The sequence below is a fragment of the Vombatus ursinus genome, unplaced genomic scaffold, assembly GCF_900497805.2.
Source record: "Vombatus ursinus unplaced genomic scaffold, bare-nosed wombat genome assembly UNPS02014171.1, whole genome shotgun sequence".
Classification (NCBI taxonomy): Eukaryota; Metazoa; Chordata; class Mammalia; order Diprotodontia; family Vombatidae; genus Vombatus; species Vombatus ursinus.
The window spans coordinates 1847943-1875098 of NW_020953949.1; the positions used below are offsets into that span (position 1 = coordinate 1847943).

The following is a 27156-nucleotide window of genomic DNA, read 5'->3' on the forward strand; positions in this document are numbered from 1 at the left end:
AATTTGAACAATTATATACTAAATTGTATGGTACTGGGAAGAGGTATGGACATTATAGGTCTGGGTTACAGAATCAAGGAATGGAGGAAACTAAGCAGTTGCTTGTTTGGGTTTCTCTGAATTCTTAAACTTTTATACATTTCCACTAAGAACAACTACAACAATAATAACAATAACAGCAACAGTAATAACATAATTAGCATTTATATAATGCTTTAAATTTTTCAAGGTGCTTTACAAGTTCTGTTTGATTCTTACAAGCACCCTATGAGATAGGTGCTGTTAGTATCTTCCATTTTACAGATGAAAAAATTGAGACAGAGGTTAGGACGATAATTATTTTCTGGATCACTGGATCTGGGTCACACAGCTAGTGTCTGAAACTGGGTTTGAATTTAGTTTTCCTGACTCCAGGTCCACCATTCTATCAACTGGGCCACCTACCTGTCTCATTATATTGCCTGTATCACTATAGAAAGTGTAGTGGAGACAAATAGAACATTGGGAACTAGTCTTAGCTTGCCTATTTCTTAATTTTCTTATCTGAGAAAAATTAGAACATCTTTAAAAGTATGTTGTAAAGCTAAGATGAAAGTGCTTTCAAAATTAAGTTTCATCATAAATGCAAGGTAGCAGGAGTTTAAGGGAGCCAATGAAGTTTGAAGTGGGATTATGGGGTGTTTAGTTATGAGGCCTTCAAGCAAGAGGAGATTTTGTATTTATCATTCTGATTTAGCATAATTATTGGAATTAGACAAATTTATTTGCTAAGTTGTTAAATTTTAAATGGTTTTAAATGGAGATTGAGGAAGCTATAAACATATAATGTTGGAAAACAGTATTTTTTATGTTTTTCAATTTTTATTGAAATTTTTAAAATATTATGTTTATTTCCACATTTGTTCCTCCCCAATCTTCTGCCCAGAGAATTGTCCTTTGTACCAAAGAATTTTTTTTTTTAAGAGAAGGGAAAAACATTTCAGCAGAACTAACAAATGCATCATACAAGTTTAACAGAATATAGTCTTCTACTTCAGCAAAGAAGGGATAGAGATACATTTTTTTATCTTTTCTTTGGTGCCAAGCTTGGTCATTATATTATATTAGTGAAAAAACTTTATTTTCAAGTAAATTTCTACAGTAGCTAAAAACATGAAAAAATGAAAATAGGGAATGTGAGATTTTTTTTTAAAAAACTGTTGATATTTTTACATCAACTTCATTTCCCAGTGTATCCTTCCTCCCTCTCCCTCTCAGAGAGCCTTCTCTTTTAACAACAACAACAACAACAAAGCAAAACACTGTTCAGTAAAACTAACCAACATGTTCAATAAATGTCATTATATGCAGGGTTCCACACCTCTAGTCCCCCACCTCTCTAAGGAAGGTGCTTTCTCATATCTTTTCTTTGTAGTGAGCTTGGTCATCATTATAATTTCACAGCATTTATGATACAAAGTCTTTTTTATTTTTTTGCTTTTTTTTTTTTTTTTTTTTTTTTTGGTGAGGCAATTGGGGTTAAGTGACTTGCCCAGGGTCACACAGCTAGTAAGTGTCAAGTGTCTGAGACTAGATTTGAACTCAGGTCCTCCTCGCTCTAAGGCCAGAGCTCTATCTGCTGTGCCACCTAGCACCCCATAGGATATAAAGTCTTAATAAATAAAATATAAATATACAGTAACATCTCATTTATTTATAATTATTGGGAAATCAGATATTCTTAAAAAGCACATTTCCTTACTAAATTTATTTAGAATAATCTGAACAACTCACTTCAATATTTATTAAGTGCCTACCATATACTACATGCAGAGGACCCAAAAAGAAAAAAAATAGTTCCTTCTCTCAAGGAGCTTATAGTTATACTGATGGGGAATACAACACATAAGATAGTCTGTGTTTATGAGTTCCTGTCATAGGATTGTGTCCCAGATCAAAACACTTCCCTGGTATATCTAGAAATGAAACCATACTTAATGAGTATAAAGAACTATAAAAATTCTCTTTCATATACATGCATGTGCACACATGCGCACAAACACACATATGCACACACATATAACAATTATATTTATACTTAATTTAATATTGCATATAATATAACATGCATAATCTATACATACTCAAATGTGAATAATAATAGGATAGGGAAGGTGTGGCAAGATAACAGTTCATCTGGAAAAGATTTGAAGTTTTAATGGATTTTAATCCCAATATAAATCAACAGTGTGATATGGCAGGTGTAAAAGCTAATGTAATATTGGAATGAATAAAATCTAATAATGACCAGAGTAAGGAAGCATTTCACTGTACGTTGCCCAAATCATATATCATCTAGAGTTTTTTGTCCTTTTCTGTGTGCCACATTTTAAGTAGGACATTGATAAGGTGGAGGAGGACCTGAATGTTGAAGGGTCTTGAGATCCTTCCATAAGAGAATCTAGTACAAAATTGGTAACGTTTAGCCTGGAAAGAAGATAATTTTCTTCAGGTATTTAGAGGACAATCATGTAGAAGAGGGAATAGACTTACTCTCCTTGTCTCCAGAGGGCTGAACTTGGACTAACAGGGGGATGTGGCAGAGGCAGAATTGTTCTTAATATAAGGAAATACATGCTAATGATCAGAGCTATTCAGAAATGGAATTGGGGCAAGGGGGGATGGTAAGGTAATGAATTCCAGAGGTATTGTGGAGGTAGAATCAATAATTGGCTACTGATTGGATGTTGGAGAAAAAAAATCTGAGCTATCTTGAGTATTACAAAACTTGGTGTCTGGAAAGATGGAGGGGACCTCAGCAAAAATAGGGAAATTTGGTTTGTTTGTTTTTTGTTTTTGATGAGGCAGTTGGGGTTAAGTGACTTGCCCGGGGTCACACAGCTAGTAACTGTTAAGTGTTTGAGGCCGGATTTGAACTCAGGTACTCCTGACTCCAGGGCCAGTGCTCTGTCCACTGCGCCATCTAGCTGCCTCTCAAAAATATGGAAATTTGGAAATAGGATGGATATATGGTAATTTAATCCATGAGATCTGATGAGATCACCAAGGGATAGAATATAGAGAATAGAATCCATGGCTAACCCTTGAAGAGGGGGAGATCCTTATGCTTAGGAATTGGGAGATGGATGATTATTCAGCAAAGGAGCCTGAGAAGAATCGGTAATACAGGTGGGAGAGCCTGAAAGGAGCAGAATCATAGAAGCTGAAAGGTAATAGGATTTCTAAGGGAAATAGGAATAGGGAGAAGGGTCAACAGTTTGATTGAACAATTATGAGGTTGTGGATAACCTGGAATTTCATTCATAATGTTGGAAACTAGATTTCCAAGAGGTGAGAATTGAGTGATCAGTGAGGAATTACTAGGGTAGAACCTTGGTTGGTTCTTGAAGAGGACCAAAATGACATCATCGTGCTATCATCAAATTTCAGAGTGTCTGACTATGGCTGGTCAGACCAATATGAGCTCAGGATGCTCTACCACAGGTTGGGCACAAATAGTGCTTGTGAACATTTAGGGTAGATTCTCTCACTTTGCTCATCGTGCATTTCCTTTGAGCTGTTGGACATAGCACCTTCTCTGATTTGGGCACACCATACTGAGCAGTCCTGTGCCAGTGTCTCCCATGTCACACAATCAATTCCAAAGTTCTAAAGAGAGACCTTGAGAGTGTCCTTGTATCGCTTCTTCTAACCGTCGTGTGAATGCTTGCTCTGTGTGAGCTCTCCATAAAATAGTCTTTTTGGTAAGCGTATGTTTTGCATTCGAACAACGTGGCCAGCCCATCGGAGTTGTGCTCTCTGAAGCAGAGTTTGAATGCATGGCCGTGTAACTTATTGAGGGGCTATTTCATTTTTGCCTTTGTTTCTGTAGTGCTTGGCACAGTTTGGCTCTTAATAAACATTTGTTGGTTGATTTACTGAAACACAACCAACAAATAAAAACAACTTCTCAGTAAATTTAACTGTAAAAAGAAGAAAAAAAAACAAGACAGTAACCTCATGGTGAGTGTTTAAGGACAAGGTCAACCTAGGATGCCTATGAGCAGCATGGAAGGAGCCAGGAGATAATTTCTCATTGGAAATGGGAAAGACAGAGAATGCTTAAAAGGCAGGCAGGCAGGCTTCCAGGAGTGATGAAAGGGGATCTCAAGATGGAAGGGACTTTTAAAGACAATTGGATTCAACCCTTTCATTTTACAGATGAGGACATTGGTGCTCACAGAGGTTAAGTGATTTGTCCTTGGTCATACAACTTGTAAGTGTCAGAGGAGAGATTTGAACTCAGGACTTGACTCCAGGTTCAATATTTTATTCACTATACCATATTGTCTCTCAAGAGATAGAGTTGGGAAAGGATTGGATCAAGGGCACAAGTAGTAGAACTAGTCTTGGCAAAGAGAGGCAGTATGGAAGAGTGGGTAGAATATATTACTTGGGGTCAGGAGAAACTGGGTTTAGATACCAACTCTGGATGATAGTGGGTGAGTCACTTAGTTCACTTCAGTCAGTGTTTAAGACACTGTGTTAGGTATTGGGATAATAAAGATACAAACAAAATAGCCCTTGTCATTAATAAAGAACTTATTCTGCTGGAGGATCTACCCTGAAAACAAATAAGTATGGTGGAAGGAAAATTGAGGTGAGAGAGCATTAACAAGAGGGTAACTCAGGGAGGACTTCCCAGTGGAGGAGTGTCTCACCTGAGCTGAACCATTAGGCAAGACAGGGGGAGGGAGAAGTGGATCCCAGAGACAGGGGTGATGTGTGCACATGTCTGACTGCAAGATGGCTCCTATGAATGTACAACATGGAGAAAGTGAGTACTGAGTGCCTGTGTGAGCCTCAACTTTCTCATCTGTATGATAATGCTACTGGTAAATACTTATCTCAAAAAGTTATCGTAAGGATCTGATGAGATGGATATAAAGGGCTTGCAGAATTTAAAGCCATATAGCAGTTAGCTTTTTTATTCTTCAAGGGCAGGAAAAAAGAGGTGAGAAAGGTTGGGGGAAGCAGTTGAAGGATCTTGCTGTTCAAGTAAGGGTGTGAAGGAAGATCACTGCATATGGCCTTTATTTTCTCCATAGAGTACAGGTGGAGTTCTTTGCTGAGGAGATGGAGAAGTATTCATTCTATGAATTAACTATTTAGTCTAAATTTCTTTTGTTGTTATTCAGTCGTTCAGTTGTATCTGACTGTACATGACACCGATGGACAAAGTTCATGGGATTTTCTTGGCGAAGATACTGGAGTGGCTTGCCATTTCTTTCTCCAGTGTGTCCCTATTTTACAGATGAGGAACTGAGGCAAATAGGGGTTAAATGACTTGCCCAGGGTCACACAGCTAGCAAGTGTCAGAGGTCAAATTTGAACCCAGATCTTCCTGACTCCAGGCCTGGTTATCCACTGCATTACTTACCTGCCCCACAAATCACTTTTAGGTAGAGCTAAATTGCCAAAGCTTTTTTTTTTTTTTAACCATTTGGGATAGGAATCTTTAAAATGTGCTAGACATGTCCCCGTTTTACCTTTTCTTGGCCTACATTATCAACTTGTGATACTTTGTGGCATTTTGTTTGCCCTCAGTGCAAATCTTTAGTCTGCTATCAGAGTCATTGTCAACACAGGTTAAAGTAATTCCTATAGAATACAAAATTAAATTAGTCCCTGACAGCTAAGTTGATTAAACTAGAGGGAAGGATAGTGTTGATAATATCCCTAAAATAAGATCTTTTTGAGAGGACAAAAAAAATACATAGGTGAATGTTAAAAAATAATTATGCAGGATTACTATTTTATATGTTGTGAAAGATCAGCAGAGATGAGGAACTCTCCAGAGGTCTGGGGAGAGGCATGGAAGTAGGGACCATGGCCACTATTCACAGATTGGAATTTAGTTGGAGAGAAAAAGAACAGTGAGGACTGAATGTACTTCTGTTGTCTGAACAGAAAGCAGTCTGAGTTTGATGATTGCCTAGACTCACCTTTAACGTAAGACAGATGTGTTGCTGTGTGGTTTTTATTTTGTTTTGTTTTTTTGGTGGAGAGGTAAGTCAGTGGTGGGAACAGTAGTACAGTATATGTTTAGATCAGTTCAGGAAAGTCTTCTTCATATTTTGTTCAGAGAGTAAGCAGAATGTTTAAAGAAATCCAAGAGAATTGACAGATAATTTAAAGATGCAGCTTTCTTTAGATACATAAAAGCTAGAAGTGATCTGAAAATCAAAAGTACAGTTAGAAAACACTTGCAAAAGAAATCATGGGCTTCTTTAAGTGTGAGCCCTTTGTGGTAATCAAGGTGTGATTCATTAGTGTTAGTTAACCTAAGCAGGACCCTTTTCTGTGCCTGCTGAGAGCTAGGAGAAATGAGAGCCCTTTGGCGTGATCTCTGCTTTTTAATACAGTGAAGTTTTCCTTGCTTCCAGTAGAGGGCAACTTTCTATACTTAAGTCTTTCTGTGTAAATAAGCCATTTGTTTTTCCCCTGTCCTTTTTTCCACAGAGCCAAATCTTCTCTATCAAAACCAATCCAGGAATTACATCCAGAAGAATCTTTTCTACTAGGCAAGTAAAAACACAGTATAGTATTTGTAAAATTAATTTTTATTTTTTGAGGTTTGCTATATTTGGATGGATGTGTTTTATTTTGGTATACTTTTTTATTTTGGCATATATGGTATACGTCCACTTACCTAGCCTTCTTTGTGCTTCTTGGTTTACAAAAGCTCTTTTCACAAGTTCTCTTTGTATACAAATATGGGTTATTATGTAAATGACAATATTCTTTTGATGATTTTGGGGGGCATAGACTCTACTATTGAAGTAGTCCCTCTTGTGCTCCTCTCCCCTTGAAAACGTTTTGCCTTTTTCTAGGCCTTAGATACTTTAATCAGAGATTTAAAATCAAGGTAATGGAAAAATGACACTATTAGTTTATATCTTAATGTAAACACTCTGTTGCCAGTGTGGTAGAGAGTGAAACATGTACAGGATTTGGAGTTGGAGTATGTCGACTGGCCACTTATTATCTGTGTGTCCTTGGACACGTCACTTAACTTCTTTAGGTCTCATTTTCTTCACCTATAAAATGAAGAAGTTGGACTAGATGATCGCTGAGGTTCCTTCCGCCTATAAAAAATTTATGATTTTTGTCTGTTTCTTGTAGGAAAGTTTAGTAAGGTAAAGTCACACAAACGTATTATTAATCTAACCATTTCAGTGTGTGCTCTTCCCACTTAATACCCCAAATGTAATGTGATATGTGTATGTATTATATATGAGTGTGTATATTCACCTACACACACACACACACACATACACATACACACATCACACACAGGCCTTGGATTGAGGCTGACTGGGTGTGTGTGTATCTATAGCTATATCTACATGTGTCATTCTCTGTGTCTTTCTGTCCATCTGTCTGTCTGTCTTTCTCTCTCTTAGAGAGTTTATCTCAGAGCCAGCAAGACCTGAGTTCACTTTCTACCTCTGACACCTATTGGCTGTGTGGCCCTGGCCGTGTCATGTAATTTCTCCATGTACTTGGCAAATCTCTAAGACTTATCAGTTGAGAGAAGGTGCCAGCTGCATTGGTAGAAGGTGTTCCTTCCTAGCACTTAGCACAGCACCTGCCATGTAATAGGTGCTTCATCAAAGTTTGTTGACTGCCTGACTTATATCAGTGAAACCAGAGGTCTGGTCTTGAACCCTCCGCCCAGCACCTCTCTCTCCCTTACATCCACATAATTAAAATCAAGTATTATAGTAAGAAACATGAAGATGGCCAAAGTATCCTTCATTGTATTTCATGATTTCTGGGATTGAAAGTGGAGAAGATAAAGTTGAAATTTTGAGACAATCCTTAGAATCCATGTAAATGGATATCACAGTGTTCTTTGTATAGTTTATACTCATTAAATATTTTGATTTTATATACATGTATATGGTTGTACATTTAAAAACTCTGAATAGCCCAATTTTTACAGTTTTTAGAACGCTTTGCTGTAAACAGAGGAGTGAGAAACCCTTTTGGTTAGTGTAAAACTGCAAGTCATTGACATTTGACATTCACCTTTGTCTCTTGTGTTAAAACAACTGTTGCCACAGCATTTGCAATGTCTTTTAGTCTTACATCTTTGTACTTCTGAATAATTAAATTATGTTTAGCTTTCATCCAGTCTTCTAATGTTCTCATTTGTAGCTGTCCAGAGGTTCAACGGGCTAATTCTTCTTTCATGACAAGAAACAATTGTATAAACTGACTTTATACAATAATAAGACCTGATAACAGGGGAACCCAACTTAACATCACACAGTGTTTTTCCTAATAAGTAACGATTCAGATAAACCTGCTCTTGAAGGCACATACTTTAATTCACAACCTTCTCAGTGATTGCATTCCCAAATGAACTTCTAGAGGTAGTACTTCCTGAGTTTTGGGGCAGATAACCTTGAATATTAAACATAGCCAACTTTGTGTAAAAGAACTACTCTTCATGCCTGGTTTCCCCAAAGTTTTTACTTTACCTTAAAAAAAATTTTTTTTAAACTGAATACTCATAAATAAAAACAAAATAAAAAACACATGAAATAAACAATGAAATATTATGTAAAAACTTTGGCCTTTGACAAAGTAGAACAAAATTAACTACACATGCCAAAAATGCTTTTTTACTTTATGTCTTTTTCCAAGTCTCTTGGAAGTTCCTCTTTTTTTGACTTGTGTTTCTTCATTTTAAAATACACTAGTAATTATGCTTATAATTCTGGGTCTATCATTCTTGCTTTACATATCTTTAAATTTTTTTTAGTTGCTCTGTAATTTTTTTACAGCACCATAATCTATTACATTATATCAAAATTTAGACGTTCTTTAATTGTTGGTCATATAGGTTGTTTCCATTTTAAAAAAATTACAAATGGAATGGCCAAGAATATTTTTATACAAATATGTACTTTGCTTCTTTTTTATAGAATGACCAGGTGTAAAGTCATGATTACTTCTGTGACTTTTACTGTTCTTCCATAATGTTTTTGAGGCAGGTAGATATCTTAGGGGCTAGAATGCTATACTTAGGAATCAGTAAGTCCTGTGTTTAGATCTTTCTTCAGATACCTACTAGTTGTGTGACCATGGTCAAGTCACTTAACCTTTCTCAGCCCCAGTTTCTTTATCTGTAAAATGGCAATTGAAAAATATAGTCTCTAGCATCTTCATCTCCTCCCTGGGTTGTTGTGAGGACAAAATCAGATAATGTTTGTAAAGTGTTTTGCAAACCTTAAAGCACAATTTAAATGCTAGCTATTTTAATTTGTTGGTTTGGTTTATGATATATTAGGATGTCTTTTTCCCTGCAGCCCTGTTGTCATTGCATTTTATCATGTTTCTTGCTATTTTTGCCATCCTAACCTTCATCATTTCTTGTATTTCTTACATACGATATCTGATATCACCACATTTATATTTATCATATATGGAAAAAGAATATATTTTTGAAGAATTTTACACTCACCTAATAGTATTTTTGTTTTCTGGTTTTCCCTTATCAAGAACCAAGTTCAAGCCCCCTCATTTTTCTAGACAAGTTGAATTTATGTCAGCAAAATTCTTGCCTCCTGAGGCTTCTTAGAGTGATTGTTTTTGGGGTTATTTATTAAATTTGTTGAATCAGTATCACTGTGGTTCTGAGATTCTTAGTGAAAGATATGTATTTGAAGTGAATAAATGGTACAGAATATGTTTAATTGTTACTCAATGTAGGATTTATGCCATGCCTGTAATTGTTACTGTTTTGCATTAAATATGCTATAGTATCTTTTATAGAAATGCCATTTTGAATAGGTCTTTTCTCTCATATAGTGCATGATGTTATAGTCTTAGAGTTGGAAGGATCTTTGGAGAACAACTAATTTACCCCTTCCTCATTGATAAGGAAACTGAGGCCCATAGAATTTCATTTTTGGTCCAAGGTCACACATCTGGTTAACTGTCAGAGTCCAGATTTAAACCTTGGTGTAACTAATTTAGTACCGTTTTCCACAATAACACTCTATGGCATCTGAATTGAATACCTAGAAATCAAATGAAATAATAGTTTTCCTTTTATTTGATTTTTCAGTTAACAAATATTTTTTTATTTCTCTTCTACCTCCCCCCACTCCCATTTAAAAGAAAAAAGAAGAAACAAAACCCTTGTAATGTATATGCATAATCAAGCAAAACAAAATCCCCCATGCCCCAAAATGTGTATCATTCTGTACTTTGAATCAGACAACTTTCTCTCTGAAAGTGGGTTGGCATAGTTTATCATCAGTCCTTTGGAATCATGATTGGTCATTGCATTGATCAGATTACTTAAGTCTTTTAAAGTTGTCCATTTTTACAATGTTAATGTATACATTTTTCTTCTGGTTTTGCTTACTTTACCCTGTATCAGTTCATACAAGTCTTCTCAGGTTTCTCTGAACTCATCCTTTCATCACTTCTTACGGCATGATAGATAGTTTCCATTGCTTCATATATCTTAATTTATTTGACAAGTTCATAGGAATCTATTAGAGTTTCATAATTATTTGTGTGCTTTACACTAAAACAGCATTGGCATGTTGAAACAGGAGGGATTGTTTTGGAAATGATCATTTCTTTAGCATTTGCCTAAACCAGAATTGCTTTCTTTAATTCAGTGCTTCAAAAGATCTGTGATTTAATCCTGCCACTTAAGATCAGAATTCTTCTCTATGTCAGTGTACATGATTACTCTGGACAAAAAAGTTCATTCCTCAGTGGACACTGCTTTAGGGCAGCTGGGTGGTGCAGTGAATACAGCACTGGGCCTGGAGTCGGGAAGACTTGAGTTCAAATCCAGCCTTAGACTCTTATTAGCTGTGTGACCCTGGGCAAGTCACTTAACCCTATTTGCTTCAGTTTCCTCATCTATAAAATAAGCTAGAGAAGGAAATGCCAAACCACTCCAATATCTTTACCAAGAAAATCCCAAAAGTGGTCACGAAGAGTTGAACACCACTGAACAACACCATGTACGCTGCTTTGTTACTTAGGTATCTTCTTTAGTGACAGACAGCTCTTGCCTATGGGCCCAAGCTGGCGGTCTTCCCAGCATGGTTTACAAACTGCCAGCACTGGTGCTTTCTGTAATGGCATAACTTGTAAAAACCCAGGGTCGCCTCCACAGCATGAGGAAGATTTCAGTGGAGGTGTTCTGTGTTAACATTTTACAGTGTCATTGAATTTACAGTTAGAAGGAAGAGCTCTAGAGGTCTTTCAGCTCAACCCACCCATTTTACAGATAAGGAACTGGAAGACTAGAGAAGTTGAGTGACTTGTCTTTGATCTCTTTTTTTTTTTTTTTTTTTTGGTGAGGCAATTGGAGTTAAGTGACTTGCTTAGAGTCACACAGAGTGTTATGTGTCTGAGGCTGGATTTGAACTCAGGTCCTCCTTACTCGTTGGCTGGTGCTCTATCCACTGAGCCTCCAAGCTGCCCCTTGTCTTTGGTTTCTTAATCTAGTGTTCTTTCTGCTGCACCATTCTGTCTCACCCTTATAAATACCATAATAAATATATATTCACATCCTTTCATGTAGGTAAAATAATGTTAAAATGAAAAAATGTTGGAAAGTTGGCCCTTTAAAAATTCAGATTCTGCCATAAACATATAAAAGCATTGATATGCTCATTAGGAAAAAATTTAGGGTTTTCATTAGGCTTGAATGCTAATGTGTTCTGTTGGTTGGCTTGTCTAGAAGGAAAAGATGAAGAAAAAATTTTCATATTCACCGGTAATTTAAATTTTTTCTTCAGGTTGCTAAGGAAAAATTTCTTAAAATAGCCCTAAACTTGCTTGGCAGTTCTTGGTCTTTCCAGTAATAAAATGAAGTCTCTTAAAAATAAAATATTTTTATTTTTATAATTACCTTTTTTCCTTTTAAAATTTGATTCATGTTGTAATATTTTGCTTCATTTGCAACTACTTGGAAGGGTCACATTGTAAGAATTTGCATGTGAAATGAGGAAGATGGACCAGGATTATTTTAATAACTACATCGGCTTTTGAAGTTAGGTGTAAACTATCTGAGTGTCCATTTTATTTTTGCTAAAAATAATCAGTATCCTGGTGTTTTACTAGGTTGAAAACTGTCTCCTCATGTTCGGTTATTGATTGCTCCTTTCTCTATTATGTTCTCTCTGCCCTCAGCTTCTAGAGAAAGTGTCCCAGTTAGGTATCTGGCTGCCTGGGTATTGGATGAGGTGAAAAATACTAATGCTTAAAGGCAGCTAAGGACAAAAAAATTACTTCTTTTAAATCCTTGTTGATTTGGGTGTTGTCATTTGTCACTACTCTTATTGTCACGTTCCCCACTTCCCAAGCTTAGAGAATCTCAGAATGTTACACTTGTGAAGAATTTTAGAACTTGAGAATCTTAGAGCTAGCATGGAACATAGAGATGGGTGATCTGGACCAGGCCCTTAATAGTGAGGGTGGGAAAATGGAAGTGCAGAGAGAGAGAGAGAGAGAGAGAGAGAGAGGGGGGGGGGGGGGGGGTGATGCTCAAGCTGATAAAACTTAATGGTCCACTAGGTGGCATGGTCCCGCGAACACTGGAATTAGAGTCAGAGAGACATGCGTTTGAATCCTGTCTTGTACACTTAATGGCTTTGTGATCCCAGACAAGTCATTGAACCTTTCTGCCTCAGTTTCTTCATCTGTAAAATAGAGATAATACCTATTTCTCAGGGTTGTTGTGAGGGTTATTTCATATACACATATAATCACTTCACAAGCCTTAAAGTAATATATAAATATTTACTATTATTAGTGACAGGACTAGTTATAAATTGCCTCCTGACAACCAATCCACTCCTTTTTCTACTATACCACAATTCAGTGCTCTCTCTCTTCTCTCCTTACATAAGCTTCTTTGAAGAAAATATTTGCCACTGAAATGCTTTCAATCATAACCTGCATTCTAAAGGTGCTAAAATTCTATTTCCCTTTCATCTTATTTTTAGTTGTCTACAAGTAGAATTCCATTTTAACAAATACCATTATATCCTTAAAATAATACCAGTTCTCTTTAATGGAAGTATTTCTACATCCATAATGGTAGTCTTTAGTGCTTTTTCTGATGTGAATGTGATTAATTATGTACTATAATATTAATGAATAATATTTTATTGCATAAGTAATAAAAATCATGTTATTTGAATTTTCATTAAAACTCCCTAATGAACAATAAGTTTTTGCAGAGCTGGGCAGTTCTGATTGAGTATTCAAGTTGTCAGATATGGTAATAGGTACTCTCAAGCAACCCCAAATAGACGGATTCCTGGTAGAGTTCCAGTATAAATTTGAACTGTCATCACCCAGATTCACAAGTTATGAAATTCTGTTCCAGATAGTCTATATCTGGAAATTGTAGTCTTTTCTCCTTCCTCTTTTCCTGACAGTGCCTTTTCTTGACTTCATCCATTATGGTGCAGCTCTACAGTCAGCTGCTGGTACATCTGCAACTTTTTTTTTTTTTTTTTGCTACAGATGAATATATGCTCCAATGTGGATCTTAGTGTAAAAATTATATGCAGATTAAGTAATTTTCAGGTTACTTATTTAGTCTCTCTTAAACTTAAAGCTTTTAGCAGCTTGTTCTAAGCAGTCACTGTTTTAATTTCTTTCCAGTTTAACTTTTTCTCTTCTTTTATGGTACCGTTGGTTGGTTCCTCCTTTAGTGTTCTTCTCCACCTTTGGGTTTATTATCCTGGTAGATGGTATATGTCGTTTCTGAAATCCATTCCAGGTCATCCTAAGTACAACATATACTGAAACTAAGATTTGTTAGAGCATTTAGCATGCTAAAGTTTTTGTTGATACCTTTTGTTTTTAGCCATAATTGTTAACCCTTAAACACTCTCTATGCTTATTGAAGCCTCTTGAAAATAAAACGGCTACCATAGTATATAATATTCCACATTTGTAGTTCCTTATCTCTCTACTAAGTGAAGAGAGATGTGTTTCAGAATTGATGAGCACTGTTTTTTTTAATTAAGTTATTTTGATTTATCAACAGTCATTTCCATAAGCTTTTGAGTTTTAAATTTTTCTCCCCCTTCCCTCCCCAAGACCACGCGCAATCTGATTTAGGCTATACGTATACATTACTATTAAACATATTTTCACATTAGTGATGTTGTAAGTAAGAATTAGAACCAATAGGAGGAACCATCAGAAAGAGGAAACAAAACACAAGAAAAAAAATAGCAAATAGTATGCTTCAATCTGCATTCAAACTCCATAGTTCTTTCTTTGGATGTGGATAGCATTTTCCATCATGAGGCCTTTGGAGATGTCTTAAATCCTTGTATTGCTGAGAAGGGTTAAGTCTATCAATATTAGTCATCATGCAATGTGGCTGTTATTGTGTACAGCGTTCTCTTGGTTCTGCTCACTTCACTCAGCATCAGACCATTCAAGTCTTTTCAGGTTTTTCTGAAGTCTGCCTGCTCATCATTTCTTATAGCACAATAGTATTTCATTATATTCATATACCACAACTTGTTCAGCCATTCCCTAATTGGTGGACATCCTCTCAATTTGCAATTCTTTGCCACTACAAAAAGAGCTGCTATAAGTATTTTTGTACAAGTGGGTCCTTTTCCCATTTGTATGATCTCCTTGGGATATAGCCCTAGAAGTGCTATTGCTGGGTCAGAGGGTATGCACATTTTTATAGCTCTTTGAGCATAGTTCCAAATTGCTCTCCAAAATGGTTGGTTCACTTCACAACTCCACCAACAATGTATTAGTGTTCCAATTTTCCCACATCTTCTCCAACATTTATCATTTTCCTGTTTTGTCGTGTTGGCCAATCTGTTAGGTGTGATGTGCTACCTCAGAGTTGTTTTGATTTGCCTTTCTCTAATCAATAGTGATTTAGAGCATTTTTTCATATGACTATAGACGTCTTTAATTTCTTCATTTGAGAACTGCCTGTTTATATCCTTTGACCATTTATCAATTGGAGAATGACTTGTATTCTTATAAATTTGACTTAATTCTCTGTTATTTTAGAAATGAGGCCCTTATCAGAGAGACTGGTTATAAAAATTCTTTCCCAATTTTCTGTTTTCCTTCTAATCTTGGTTGCTTTGGCTTTGTGCAAAAACTTTTCGATTTAATGTAATCAAAGTTATCCATTTTGCATTTCATAATGTTCTCTGTCTTCTGTTTGATCATGAATTCTTCTGTTCTCCATAAATCTGATAGATAAACTATTCCTTACTCTTCCAGTATCAGTCTTTATATAGATGAGCACTTTCTCAGACACAAAGTATATTGTATAAGGGGCCAAAATAATATCTGCCTAGAGGATTTTAAATCAAAAATGAGTATGTGTAAGAAACATGGAGAGGGGCCACAGGTATGACATAAGTTTCTGTCTGTATCCTCTTTGCTTAGCTGTGTGATTTGCAAGTAGTAAGCACTTAATTAATGCTTTTTTATTGCCTCATGGCATGAAGCTGGGATGAATAGTCAGTGCATTATAGGGCTTCTCCATTTTTGTGTCATGGACCCCTTTAGCGGTCTGATAAAGCCTCTGGCCCACTTGGGATCATGTTTTTAAGCAGCTGAAGGAAGTATTAGATTTCAAGTAAAGATGTAATTTGTTTTCCTATCCGTTTTCATGGATTCCCTGAAAGTCCATGGGTCCCTGCTCTAAATGAAAGAATTAGAACCCAAAAAGATATAGGGCTATAGTGTGGATTGAAACAAGCAGGATCAAATTAGAGATAAGTATGAAGAAGACAATTTTGTAAGGACAGAAGGGAGTGACACTAGTCTAGATAGAAAGCAGTTCATGTGGTAAAGATGTTAGGGTCCTATGATGTGGTCATGAAAAACCCTAATGTAATCTTAGATTATGTTAAGTATAGTGCTTAGAACATATTTTCACATTTTCTTGTTGTATGCTGGGCTATATTTGGAGTTTTGTGTTCTGAATGGCACATTTTGGAAGGGATGTTGGCAAACTGAAGAGCACAGGAAGAAGAATGAGGTTGGGATTTAGGGATTGTCACTCCTATCCCTAAGACTCTTCGCTGGCTCCCTATTGCATTAAGAGTAAAACATAAACAATTTAGCTTGGAATTTAAAGCCTTTTAATATGGCCCCAGGCAACCTTTATACATTTACTTCATATTAGTATTCTGCTTTTCAGCCAAACCAGACTGTTTATTGTTCCCTAAACTGATCATTCCATAACCCATCTCCATGCCTTTGCACAGGTTTCACAGGTTTGTCTTCCATGCTTGATTTCACTCTCTCTTCACATTTCTCCTTTCTGCCTGGAATTCACTCTTTCTTACAGCAGCTTTCTTCAAGGCTCAGCTCCTGTTACCTCCTAAACCTTTCCTGACTCCCTCAGTTGTTAGTGTTTTCTTATTCCTCAAATTATCTTATGTTTACTTAGCTGTTTCCTTGTTTGTTTTTTATCCTCCAGTAGAGTATAATCTCTTGGGGGCAGAGGCTGTTATTCCTCTCTATCTTTGTGTTTTCTGTGTGCAACACAGTTTGCTTATTGCATATTGAATTGAATTAAGTTGATTAAAGGAGCTGGGGTCGCTTATCCTGTTGGAAGGGAAGGCTTAGGTGGTCAATATAATAGTCTTCAAATATTTGAAGAACTTCCATATGGAAGAGTGATTAACTTTTTTTTTTTTTTTGATTGGTCCCAAAGGACAGAATTAGGAGTGATCCAAATTATACAATAAAATTAAACAGTCATTTGTTGAAAAGCAATAGTTGTTTAAAACAATTAAACATTAAAATTCCATCGTTATTTTTACTAACCTCTAATTTGAAGTGCAGATTTTGCTCAGTGTAATAAAACACTGGTTAAAGATATCCGGGGATGAAATGGTTTCCTTGGATGGGAAAGGACTATTACCTGAGGTCTTCAGGCAGAGGCTGGATGGTATTTGTTGGAAATATCATGGATTGGATTTATGATTTGACCAGGGGCTGACTTCTGAGCTTTCTTCCAATCCTAAAATTCAAGGATTGTTTGATTCTATGAACCTCCACTGTTGAAGACATAAAATTTGTGAATTAATATCTTGTTTCTAAAACTGTTCTGGGAAGCCCTAGTGGTTTCTGCATTATGTGAATAAAGGTTCTATAAGCAAATGTCAAAATTAATATTTCTTCTAAAAAATTAACTGCAAAATTGAGTTAACGTGTAATGTTTTAAAATATTAAATGACTTTAATATCCCCTATTTTGCTATGTTTTCCATATACCCCCTTTCCTGGGGTATTTAGTTCTCCAAAACTAAAATTTATTTATTGTGTTAACTTTATTTGAGGACAAATATTTTCCATGGCCAAGTTAATTTAGAAAATGAAAAATTTCTGGTTTCATTCTGCTAAGCAGCATATCTATAGTCATTGGAATTTTTGTTGTCTGTATGAAATAGTGAAGATAATTAACCATATGATGCTAGGCAAAGAAAGTACATCCATGGTGTTTGGTGTTTTTAGCTATTGTCCCAAATTTTGTAAATCTTCATTAACTCAAACCCATTTTCTAGGGTTAGGTATTTTACATAATATAATAAGCCAATAACTAATGAATTGGATCTTTTTAGGCTTAGTGTCAAAGTTCACAGCAATTGGGCAACATGTATTCCTGCCTTTTAGCAACTTTTGAGGCTGTGTAATTTTGTCTTTTCTGAATCACAGTCCAGCAAGATTTGGAAGAGACCTCATAGTCCATCTAAGTCCAAACACATACCTGAACAAGAATTTGCTGTGTGACATAGCAGACAATTAGTCATTCAGCCTTTGCTTGATGACCTCTAGTGATAGGGAGCCCATTTCCTCTCTAGGCAATCCATTATATTGTTGGTTGGGTCTAATGCTCCAATTGTTCTGGTTTTGCCCTTTGGGATTAAGCAGTACAAAACTGATCATTCTTCCACATGATAGCCCTTAAGATACGTGAAGAAAAGTATCACATTTCCCCCAAGATCTCTTTTCTGCATTTCTTTCAGCTGATCCCACATATGGATGATATTGATACCCTATACTATCCTGGTTGCTTCTTCCAAAAATGCAGCACCCTGAACTGAAAACAGACCTCTGCAGGTAGTCTGACTGGGGCAGAGGACAATTGTGTTTTCACGTCCAAGTCTTGGAGAGTATGCCTCTCAATGTAGTCTGATTGCATAAGCTTTTTGGACTGTCACATCACATCAAATCATGTTGAGCTGGAAGTCTTTCTTCTGAAACTCCCTGGTCTTTTTTCAAGAAAACTGCTTTCTGGCTACACTTCTGCATTTTGTACTTAGGAAGCTGATTTTTTTGAACTTGAGTTTAAGACTTTATATTTATTGCTATTAAATTCCATCTCATTAGATTCAGTCCAGTGTTCTAGTCTGTCAAGGTCTTAAGTGTGCCATTTATTCCTTTATGCAAGTCATGGAAAAAAATGATTAGCAGTACAGAGCAAGACATAAATCTCTTGGTGACTTCACACAGACTTAGGAGGGTTCAGAATCCCAAAGTCTTATACAAGAAAACACCTAGGCAGTAAAGCAAGCCAGCTTTGTTGAGGGGAGAGACTCTCAAAATGAAGGGCAGTCAAGGGAAATGGTGGAAACTGGTCGGGTCTGGTAAGCCCCAAGGAAGAATTGGGAACCGTGCTGGGGTCCTGGAGGGAACGGGGTACCTCTTCCTAAACCAATAAAGTCTGGTCGGTTTTTATAGGGTTCTTATCTGGGTTTAGCAGGACTTGGCATTGGGCGAAGATACGAAGGATCCTGGACCTGGAATCTAGGGCAGATTTATGTTAGTGGGGGAAAGGAAGTCTCCTAAGGAATTGAAAGCAAATTGACAGGCAGACTCCCCACTGGCAGGGGAAAAGGGGCTTTGGCCCATTGCTTATGGTCTTACTCTGATGGAATAATGTAGCTCGGGGTTTTTTGAGCTGCGTCATATAGTAGGTCAGGGAGGCTAGTATATCTCTTACACTAGTTAAACCATTAATTGCTTACTTTTTTAAGTCTAAATATTCAACCAGTTCCAAATCCACCTTATTGTCATCTAGAGCCTATATTTTTTTGTCTAGTCCCAAGAATGACCTGAAAGGTTTTGTTAAGTGCTTTGCTGAAATCTCGATAAACTATATCTATTGCATTCTCTTGACCTCCCAGTCTACTCTGATTTCATTAGTTTAAGGAATATCTAGTAGGGAACTTGTTCTTGTAATGCAGATTTCATCTTTTTTTTTTTTCCAATTTACAGTGTTAGAGAGTTAAGTGACTTGACCAGCTGTCACACAGTCATCATGTGTCCAAGGTAGAACTTGAACTCAGGATCTTTGTGACTCCTAGGCCAGTTCTCTATCCTCTAAGCCAGAGTTGTCAAACTCACCTTTCCCAGGGAGTGCAGCCAGATTCAGATTAAAATATAATGGGGAAATGCTAAACAAAATAAATAAAAATAAAACAGTGTAGAAAGTTTTGATTTGTGGTTTTCTAAGTCCTTTTCTATTTGAGTTTGACACCAGTGCTCATGCTACCTCTCTTACTATTTAGTGATAAGGACGAGGATAGTGTCTAGACTTGTGGTTTCATTGGTATAGGAAACTCCCTCTAATGCAAGTCAGCTCCTTTTTTGAGAACTTAAAGTCCTAAAGAATTCTCTAGAGCAATTGAGAGAGTAAGCTGCCCAGGATCACATGACCAACTAGTCTAATCACCCTGTCAAAACAAGAAATGAAATTAGTTTGACTCAAATCAGCGAGATGTCCTGGTTAGACTTCTGAAGTTGGAATCAGGAAGACCCGAGTCCATATCCTCCCACAGAAACCTCTTCCTCCTCCTCCTTCTCTTCTTCCTTTTCTTGATATGATTTATTTTTTATGTTTTTATTTATATTTTCTGTTTCTTACATCACCATAGTATCCCATGTATCCCTTCTCTCCCAGAGGGCCATTCCCTATGACAAATAGGAGAAGAAAAAAAAAGTGCACAACTGATCAATGTATTGAAAAAATCCAAAAAACTTGTACAATGTATAACACTTGGGAACCTTCCATCTCCACAAAGGAATAGGTTGGGAGTGTCTTCTCATATCTCTTCATTTGAGTCCCACTTGATGTTTATAGTTTTGTTACGTTTACTTTTGATTTTTTAGTGTGTGGTTCTTTCCATTTACGTTGCTGTAGTCGCTGGAATATTATTTTCTTGGCTTCGCTCACTTTGCTCTGCATCAGTTCATACACGTCTTTCCATGCTTCTTTGTATTTATCACGCACATCATTTCTTACAGCACAGTGGTATTCCATTACATTCACGTACATTCATGCACGATTAGTTTAGCTATTCCCCAATTGAAGGGCATCTAATTTGTTTTCAGTCCTTAGTTATCACAAAAAGTGCTGCTGTAAGTATTTTGGAGTATATAGGGATTTTTTTCTTCCTTGGGGTATAAGCCCAGTAATGGAGTCTCTTGTTTAAAGGATATGGACAACTCAGGTCCTCCTGACTCCAGGGCCAGTGCTTTAATCACTGCACCACCTAGCTGCCCCAAATTTTATTCCTTCTTTCACCCTCTTTTCCCATAAAGCTTTAAGAAAACCTTAACTTTTTATTGTCATTTGCTTTCTTCATCAACCTCAATTTATTATGAACTTCAGCATTTCTGACCCTGTTCTTGTAGTACTGTGCCACACTTTTGTGTTTATCTTCAATCTTTCCTTGCATCCATCTTTTGTACATGTCTTTTATGAAGTTGAAGTTGGCCTGTGAGTTCCTTGTTTGTCTACACTTTTTTCTTTTGACTGCTTCAGTCAAATCATGCAATGCATAATTTTTGTTCTGGGAATTACTTTCTTGATTCATTGGTATAGAGCATTGAGTCTTGTGTGTACAAGCTAGCCAAGTAGGTTTTTTTTTCTTTATACTATTTAATTTTGGCTAGTGAACTTTAATTTTCTATACAGGCAACATAATGCAATACTGATAAAATCTGAGTAATAATCCTTTAGTAACTCTTGTCTCACTATCTATAGAGCTAATATTGTAGTTAGTTTTCTAATAGAGGGGGCAGTTAGGTGGCGTAGTGGATAGAGCACCGGGCCTGGCGTCAGGAGGACCTGAGTTCAAATCCGGTCTCAGACACTTGTTACTTACTAGCTGTGTGACCCTGAGCAAGTCACTTAACCCCATTGCCTAGCCCAAAAAAGAAAGACAGAAAGAAAGAAAGAAAGAAAGAAAGAAAGAAAGAAAGAAAATTTTCTAATAGAGCTGAAGTATTAAATTTGTTAGTGCTTCCCTTCTCTCCCACTTTTTATTAAAACAGCATCTGGAATGCAGATGATTAAAGGAAGAATTGTTAGGAGGCATGTAGGGGATCTTAGAATTTTCACAGGCTTCCCTGAATTGTTTGAATAATTTTTAAATTCTTTTTGATATAAGTATTAAGCAAACACTTTATTATCCCATCTGTTTTGTCATATTTATAAAATAGGATCAGTAAACTGGGATAAATGCTAGTGATGTAGTTGACTTTTTTAGGTGTTTATTTTTTAAAATAATGCAATTGTGATCCTTCTCATAGTACTTTGCTTAAGGCTTTGTTAGTGATTTAATGCCTGTATATCTGCACCGCTTTGCAAAGTCTTTTTTGAAACCCTAAATGAGTTTTTAGCATGTTTTGCTCCTTTGGGAATGTGAAGGTCTGGCATTTTTGTGAGTAGTTAACTTGATTTTATTTTTTTTAAAAATCCAGCTCAAGTACTTATATATTTTAAGAGCTATTTCTGGATTATGATGTTGAAACCTTGGAATGGATCTTAGGTGTCATCTAATACTAGTTTAACCATCCACTGAAATGTAGGAGTCCCTTCTACAACATCTCTGACAGTTTCCTAGTCTTTGCTTGAATAATTTTGTCTGATCAGGCCTGTTTCATAGTGAGATCAACTCTAGTTGTTGGTCTTCCATGTAATAGAATTTAAAATTTTCTTTATTGGAGAAACATGAGAGATCACTTTGTCTAGTCCTTTCATTTTTTAGAATAAAATACATTTGCTTTATTTCCCATAATCAAATACTGCCAGCTATCATGACTTTAATTCATGCACCATTAAAAACAAAAGGAAAATACGTTATAGTTCCTTCACCTTGCAGAAGAGATAATTGAGTCACAGAGAAGAGTACATGATTTGTTTAGGGTCATACAGTGCTTTAATGGCATTCTTTCTCTTACTTCAGACTTCCTTATATTGGTCTGAAACTTATTTCCTTTAAAGTCTGTTGTTTCATTCATCATTTTTTTTTTACTCAACAGATATTTATTGAATGGCTAATATAACTCCTAACCCTTTGGTCCTGCTTTCACCCTCTGGAATACTACAACTTAGGTCTGCTACTAATAGTTCTTCTATATGATAGTTCTTCAGATATTTGAAAAGTGTCATTGTTTTTTTCTTAATCTTTGTTGCAGGCTAAAAATTACCAGGTCATTCACTGATTCCTGTGTAATATCATTTATAGATTCCCCCACTCCTTATCACCACCACCACCACCACCACCATTCTGGTTGCATGCATTTGGATATTCTTTCTTATCTGGGAGGAGACAAAAGCAGGAATCATCCTTTGCTCCAATTCTCTCTGATGAGATGTAATCTCATGTGTATAAGGGGCTAGATAAAGTGATCTCTCTGATGTTCTTTATAGAGAGAATTCTAAATTATATGATATTGAGAGCTTTCTAGAGCCTTCTAATAGGATGAAGTACAGGTTCATTGTAGAATCTGATTGCTGAATATTTGTATCTTCCATATTAACAATTTTAAGTGTGTATATGCATATGCACACATATACACAGATCTATGTGCATACATATACCTTAATACCTCAGGGATCTGGAATTTTGTCAGTAAGAGTTCCTTTGATTGATGCCATTTGGTAGTTCTATACCTTGGTAGTCAGTCTTTTAGTTCTGTGGCTAAAAAATTAAGCAGCCTATGACCAACCTGGTGAGGTGTTTCCCCTCTTCTTAGCTAGGTCCTTCAATGATAGAATCTAGTCTGTTCCTGGCTCTGTTCTAAAAAGATCTGACCAGAGCTTATGTTCTGCGGGTAGAGACTTCAAGAGCCTAGGGTTGCCATCACACCATGATGTGGCATCCAAAAAGGACTGTAGTGGAAGACAGATGTATTTATAAATGCCTGTTCTAGTAAGTTTTTATACATCACTGTAGCATGGAGGTCAATCCTGGTAGACGCTATCAAGCTGGAAAAGATCTTCAGATTCTAGATCAGGAGTTGGAAGGGACTCCAGGAGTTACCTCACCAATCCCTGATTTTATGGAGCAGGAAGACTAGGGGAATTCAGTGACTAGTCCAGAATCCTGCAGGCATTAAATTTTTTTTTAAATTGATTTATTTTGAATTATCACAATCACTTCCGTAAGCTTTTGAGTTTTAAATTTTTCTCCCCTCCCTCCCCACCTCCTTCCCCAAGACGGTGCGCAACCTGATATAGGCTATACAAATACATTCCTATTAAACATACTTTCACATTAGTGATGTTATAGGTAAGAATTAGAACCAATAGGAGGAACCACCAGGAAGAGGAAACAAAACACAACAGAAGAAAAAAAATAGTAAGTAGTATGCTTCGATCTGCATTCAGACTCCATAGTTCTTTCTTTGGATGTGGATAGCATTTTCTATCATGAGTCTTTTGGAATTGTCTTAGATCCTTGCGTTGCTGAGAAGAGCCAAGTCTATCAAAGTCAGTCATCACGCAGTGTGGTTGTTACTGTGTACAACAGTCTCCTGGTTCTGCTCACTTCCCTCAGCATCAGTCCATACAAGTCTTTCCAGGTTTTTCTGAAGTCTGCCTGCTCATAATTTTTTATAGCACACTAGTATTCCATTACATTCATATACCACAACTTGTTCGGCCATTCTCCAATTGATGGACATCCTCTCAATTTCCAATTCTTTCAGGCATTAAATGTTAAAGACAGGATTTGAACCTGGGTCCTTTGATTCCACTGTACCAAGCTGCTTTGAGAACAGCCCTAGCGATGAACTCTTTTGTCTGAGGACCAGTATAACCAAGGGCAGAGAGCCTCATCAATAAAGGGTTGGCCTAAAAAAAAAAAAAATAAAGCATCAGCCACCAGATGATCTTTTTTTAAAAATTTTTTTATGCTTAGCACGTCACATCATTGTCCCTCTTTAAGTGTGGCACTCAGAATTAAACACAATACTCTGGATATGCTTTGACCAGCAGAGTGTACAATGGAACTATTAGACCTGTGTTTTTTTAATTTTATTTCAACTTTAGCCCAAGAGTGTGTTAGTATGATGAAACTGCTAAAAAGCTATTTCTTTTAATCCAGAGAGATACAAAACTTCATTACTAATTTGTTCTATGAATGTTGAATGGTGGTGCCTTCTAAAATGAAATACAGCAGCTGCTTAAACAGCCAAAATCTGCCTGCAGTATAAGACAGAAGTTAGATCATGACATGTAGCTTAGCCTGTAATTTTTTTTTAAACTTCTCTCTTTTGTTATTCATTCATAGGTGAGCCCTTTTTCTCTCTACATTTTTTTGTTTTTGAATAAATTTATTTATTTTTAATTTCAGCATTTACTTCCAGAAGATTTTGAGTTCCAAATTTTCACCCCATCTTGCCCCTTCCCCCACCCCAAGATGGCATGCATTCTGAATAACCCTTCCCCTAGTCTGCCTTCCCTTCTATCTCTCCCCCTCTTCTCTTAACCCCTTCCCCTTCTATTTTCCTGTAGGGCAGGATAGATTTTTGTACCCCATTTCCTATATTTCTTATTTCCCAGTTGCATGTGAAAACATTTTTTTTTTAAACATGTGTTGTTAAAACTTTGGGTTCCAAATTTTCTCCCTTCCTCCCTCCCCACCCACCCCCATTGAAAAGGCAAGCAACTCAATATAGGTTATACATATGCAGTTATGCAAAGCACTTCCATAGTAGATATGCTGTGAAAAACCAACTCTATTTCCCTTAATCCTATCCTGCCCCTCCATTGATTCTATTCTTTCTTTTGACCCTGTCCCTCCTCAGAAGTATTTGCTTCTGATTGTCCCCTTTCCCAGTCTGCCCTCCTCTCTATCATCCCCCTACTCTCTTGTCCCCTTCTCCCCCTATTTTCCTATAGGGTAAGACAGATTTCCACACCCAATTGAGTGTGTATGTTATTCCCTCCTTAAGTCAAATCCTATGAGAATAAGATTCACTCATTCCCTCTCACCTTCCCCATTTCCCCTCCACTGTAAGAGCCTTTTCTTTTCGTTTTTGTGTGTGTGTGACATAGTTTACCCTGTTCTACCTCTCCCTTTTTCCTTCTCCTACTGTAATCCTCTCTCACCCTTTAATTTTATTCTCCAAATATGACCCCTTCATCTTCAGCTCACCCTGTGCCCTCTATCTATCTATCTGTCTATCTGTCTGTCTATCTATATATACATATATATATAATTTTTTCCCTCCAACTATCCTAATACTGACAAAGGTCTCATGAGCTACAAATATCATCTTTCCATGCAGGAATGTAAACAATTCAACTTTAATAAGTCTCTTATGATTTCTCTTTCCTGTTTACCTCTTTATGTTCCAGTTGAGTCTTGTATTAGAAAGTCAAATTTTCTATTCAGCTCTGGTCTTTTCATCAAGAATGCTTGAAAGTCCTCTATTTCACTGAATGACCATTTTTTCCCTGAAGAATTATACTCAGTTTTGCTGGGTAGGTGATACTTGGTTGTAATCCTATCTCCTTTGCCCGCTGTAATATTATATTCCATGCCCTGCGGTCCCTTAATGTAGAAGCAGCTAAATCTTGTGTTATCCTGATTGTGTTTTCACAATACTCGAATTGTTTCTTTCTGGCTGCTTGTAATATTTTCTCCTTCACCTGGGAACTCTGGGATTTGGCTACAGTATTCCTAGGAGTTTTCCTTTGGGGATCTCTTTCAGGAGGAGATAGGTAGATTCTTTCAATTTCTATTTTGCCCTCTGGTTCTAAAATATCAGGGCAGTTTTTCTTGATCATTTCTTGAAAGATGATGTCTAGGCTCTTTTTTTGATCATGCCTTTCAGATAGTCCAGTAATTTTTAAGTTCTCTCTCCTGGATCTATTTTCCAGGTCAATTGTTTTTCCAGTGAGATATTTCACATTGTTTTCTAATTTTTCATTCTTTTGGATTTGTTTTACAGTGTCTTGATTTCTCATAAAACCACTAGCTTCCAGTTGCTCTATTCTAATTTTTAAGGAAGTATTTTCTTCAGTAAGCTTTTGGACTTCCTTTTCCATTTGTCCAATTTTGCTTTTTTAGGGCATTCTTCTCCTCATTGACTTTTTGGACCTCTTTTGCCATTTGGGTTAGGCTATTTTTTAAGGTGTTATTTTCTTCAGTATTTTTTAGGTTCTCCTTTAGCAAGCTGTTGACTTGTTTTTCATGATTTTCTTGCATCACTCTCAGTTTTTCCTCTACTTCTCTTACTTGCTTCTCAAAATTTGAGCTTTTCCAAGGCCTGGGACTGATTAATATTTTTCTTGGAGGCTTTGGATGTAGGAGCTTCAACTTTGTTGTCTTCTTCTGATTGTATGTTTTGATCTTCTTTGTCACCAGAGTAAGACAATATAGTCTGACTCTTTTTGCTCTGTTTACTCATGATCCCGGCCAATTTAAACTCTTTGTTAAGGTAAGAGTCTGCTTCCAGTGTGGAGGATGTACTGTCCCAAGCTTCGGGAGTTTGTATAGCTGTTTTCAGAGCTACTTCTAGGGACCTGTAAATTTTCAGTTCTTCCAAGGTGGTATGATAAGGGGTGAGGTGTTTCCTTTCCACTGCCACAACAAGCTCCACCACACCAGTGCTTTTCCTCGACCCAGGACTGCCCTTCAGAACTGTGACCCAGATCCAAGTACGAACAAAGCAAGAGATTCCTGCCTCAGCACTGGCAAAGAGATCCCTGCAATCCCCCTCTGATGATCAGTCACCCGATTCCCCCTCAGTCTGTGGGCCAGAAACTCAGGAGGCAGCCACTGCACTGACTTGGGGCTGAGACCTAGCTTCTCTC

At 36.8% G+C, this 27156-nt stretch overlaps 1 protein-coding gene across 2 annotated transcripts in view; it reads left to right on the forward strand.

The window, feature by feature from the left end:
- The window catches only part of LCMT1 (leucine carboxyl methyltransferase 1), an 87624-nt gene that overhangs the window by 15716 nt on the left and 44752 nt on the right, over positions 1 to 27156 (forward strand). For both annotated transcript variants that reach the window (XM_027859606.1, XM_027859607.1), the window contains exon 5: positions 6502 to 6563. In XM_027859606.1, the coding sequence (XP_027715407.1) occupies positions 6502 to 6563 (62 nt within the window). The remainder of the gene's footprint in view (positions 1 to 6501; positions 6564 to 27156) is intronic.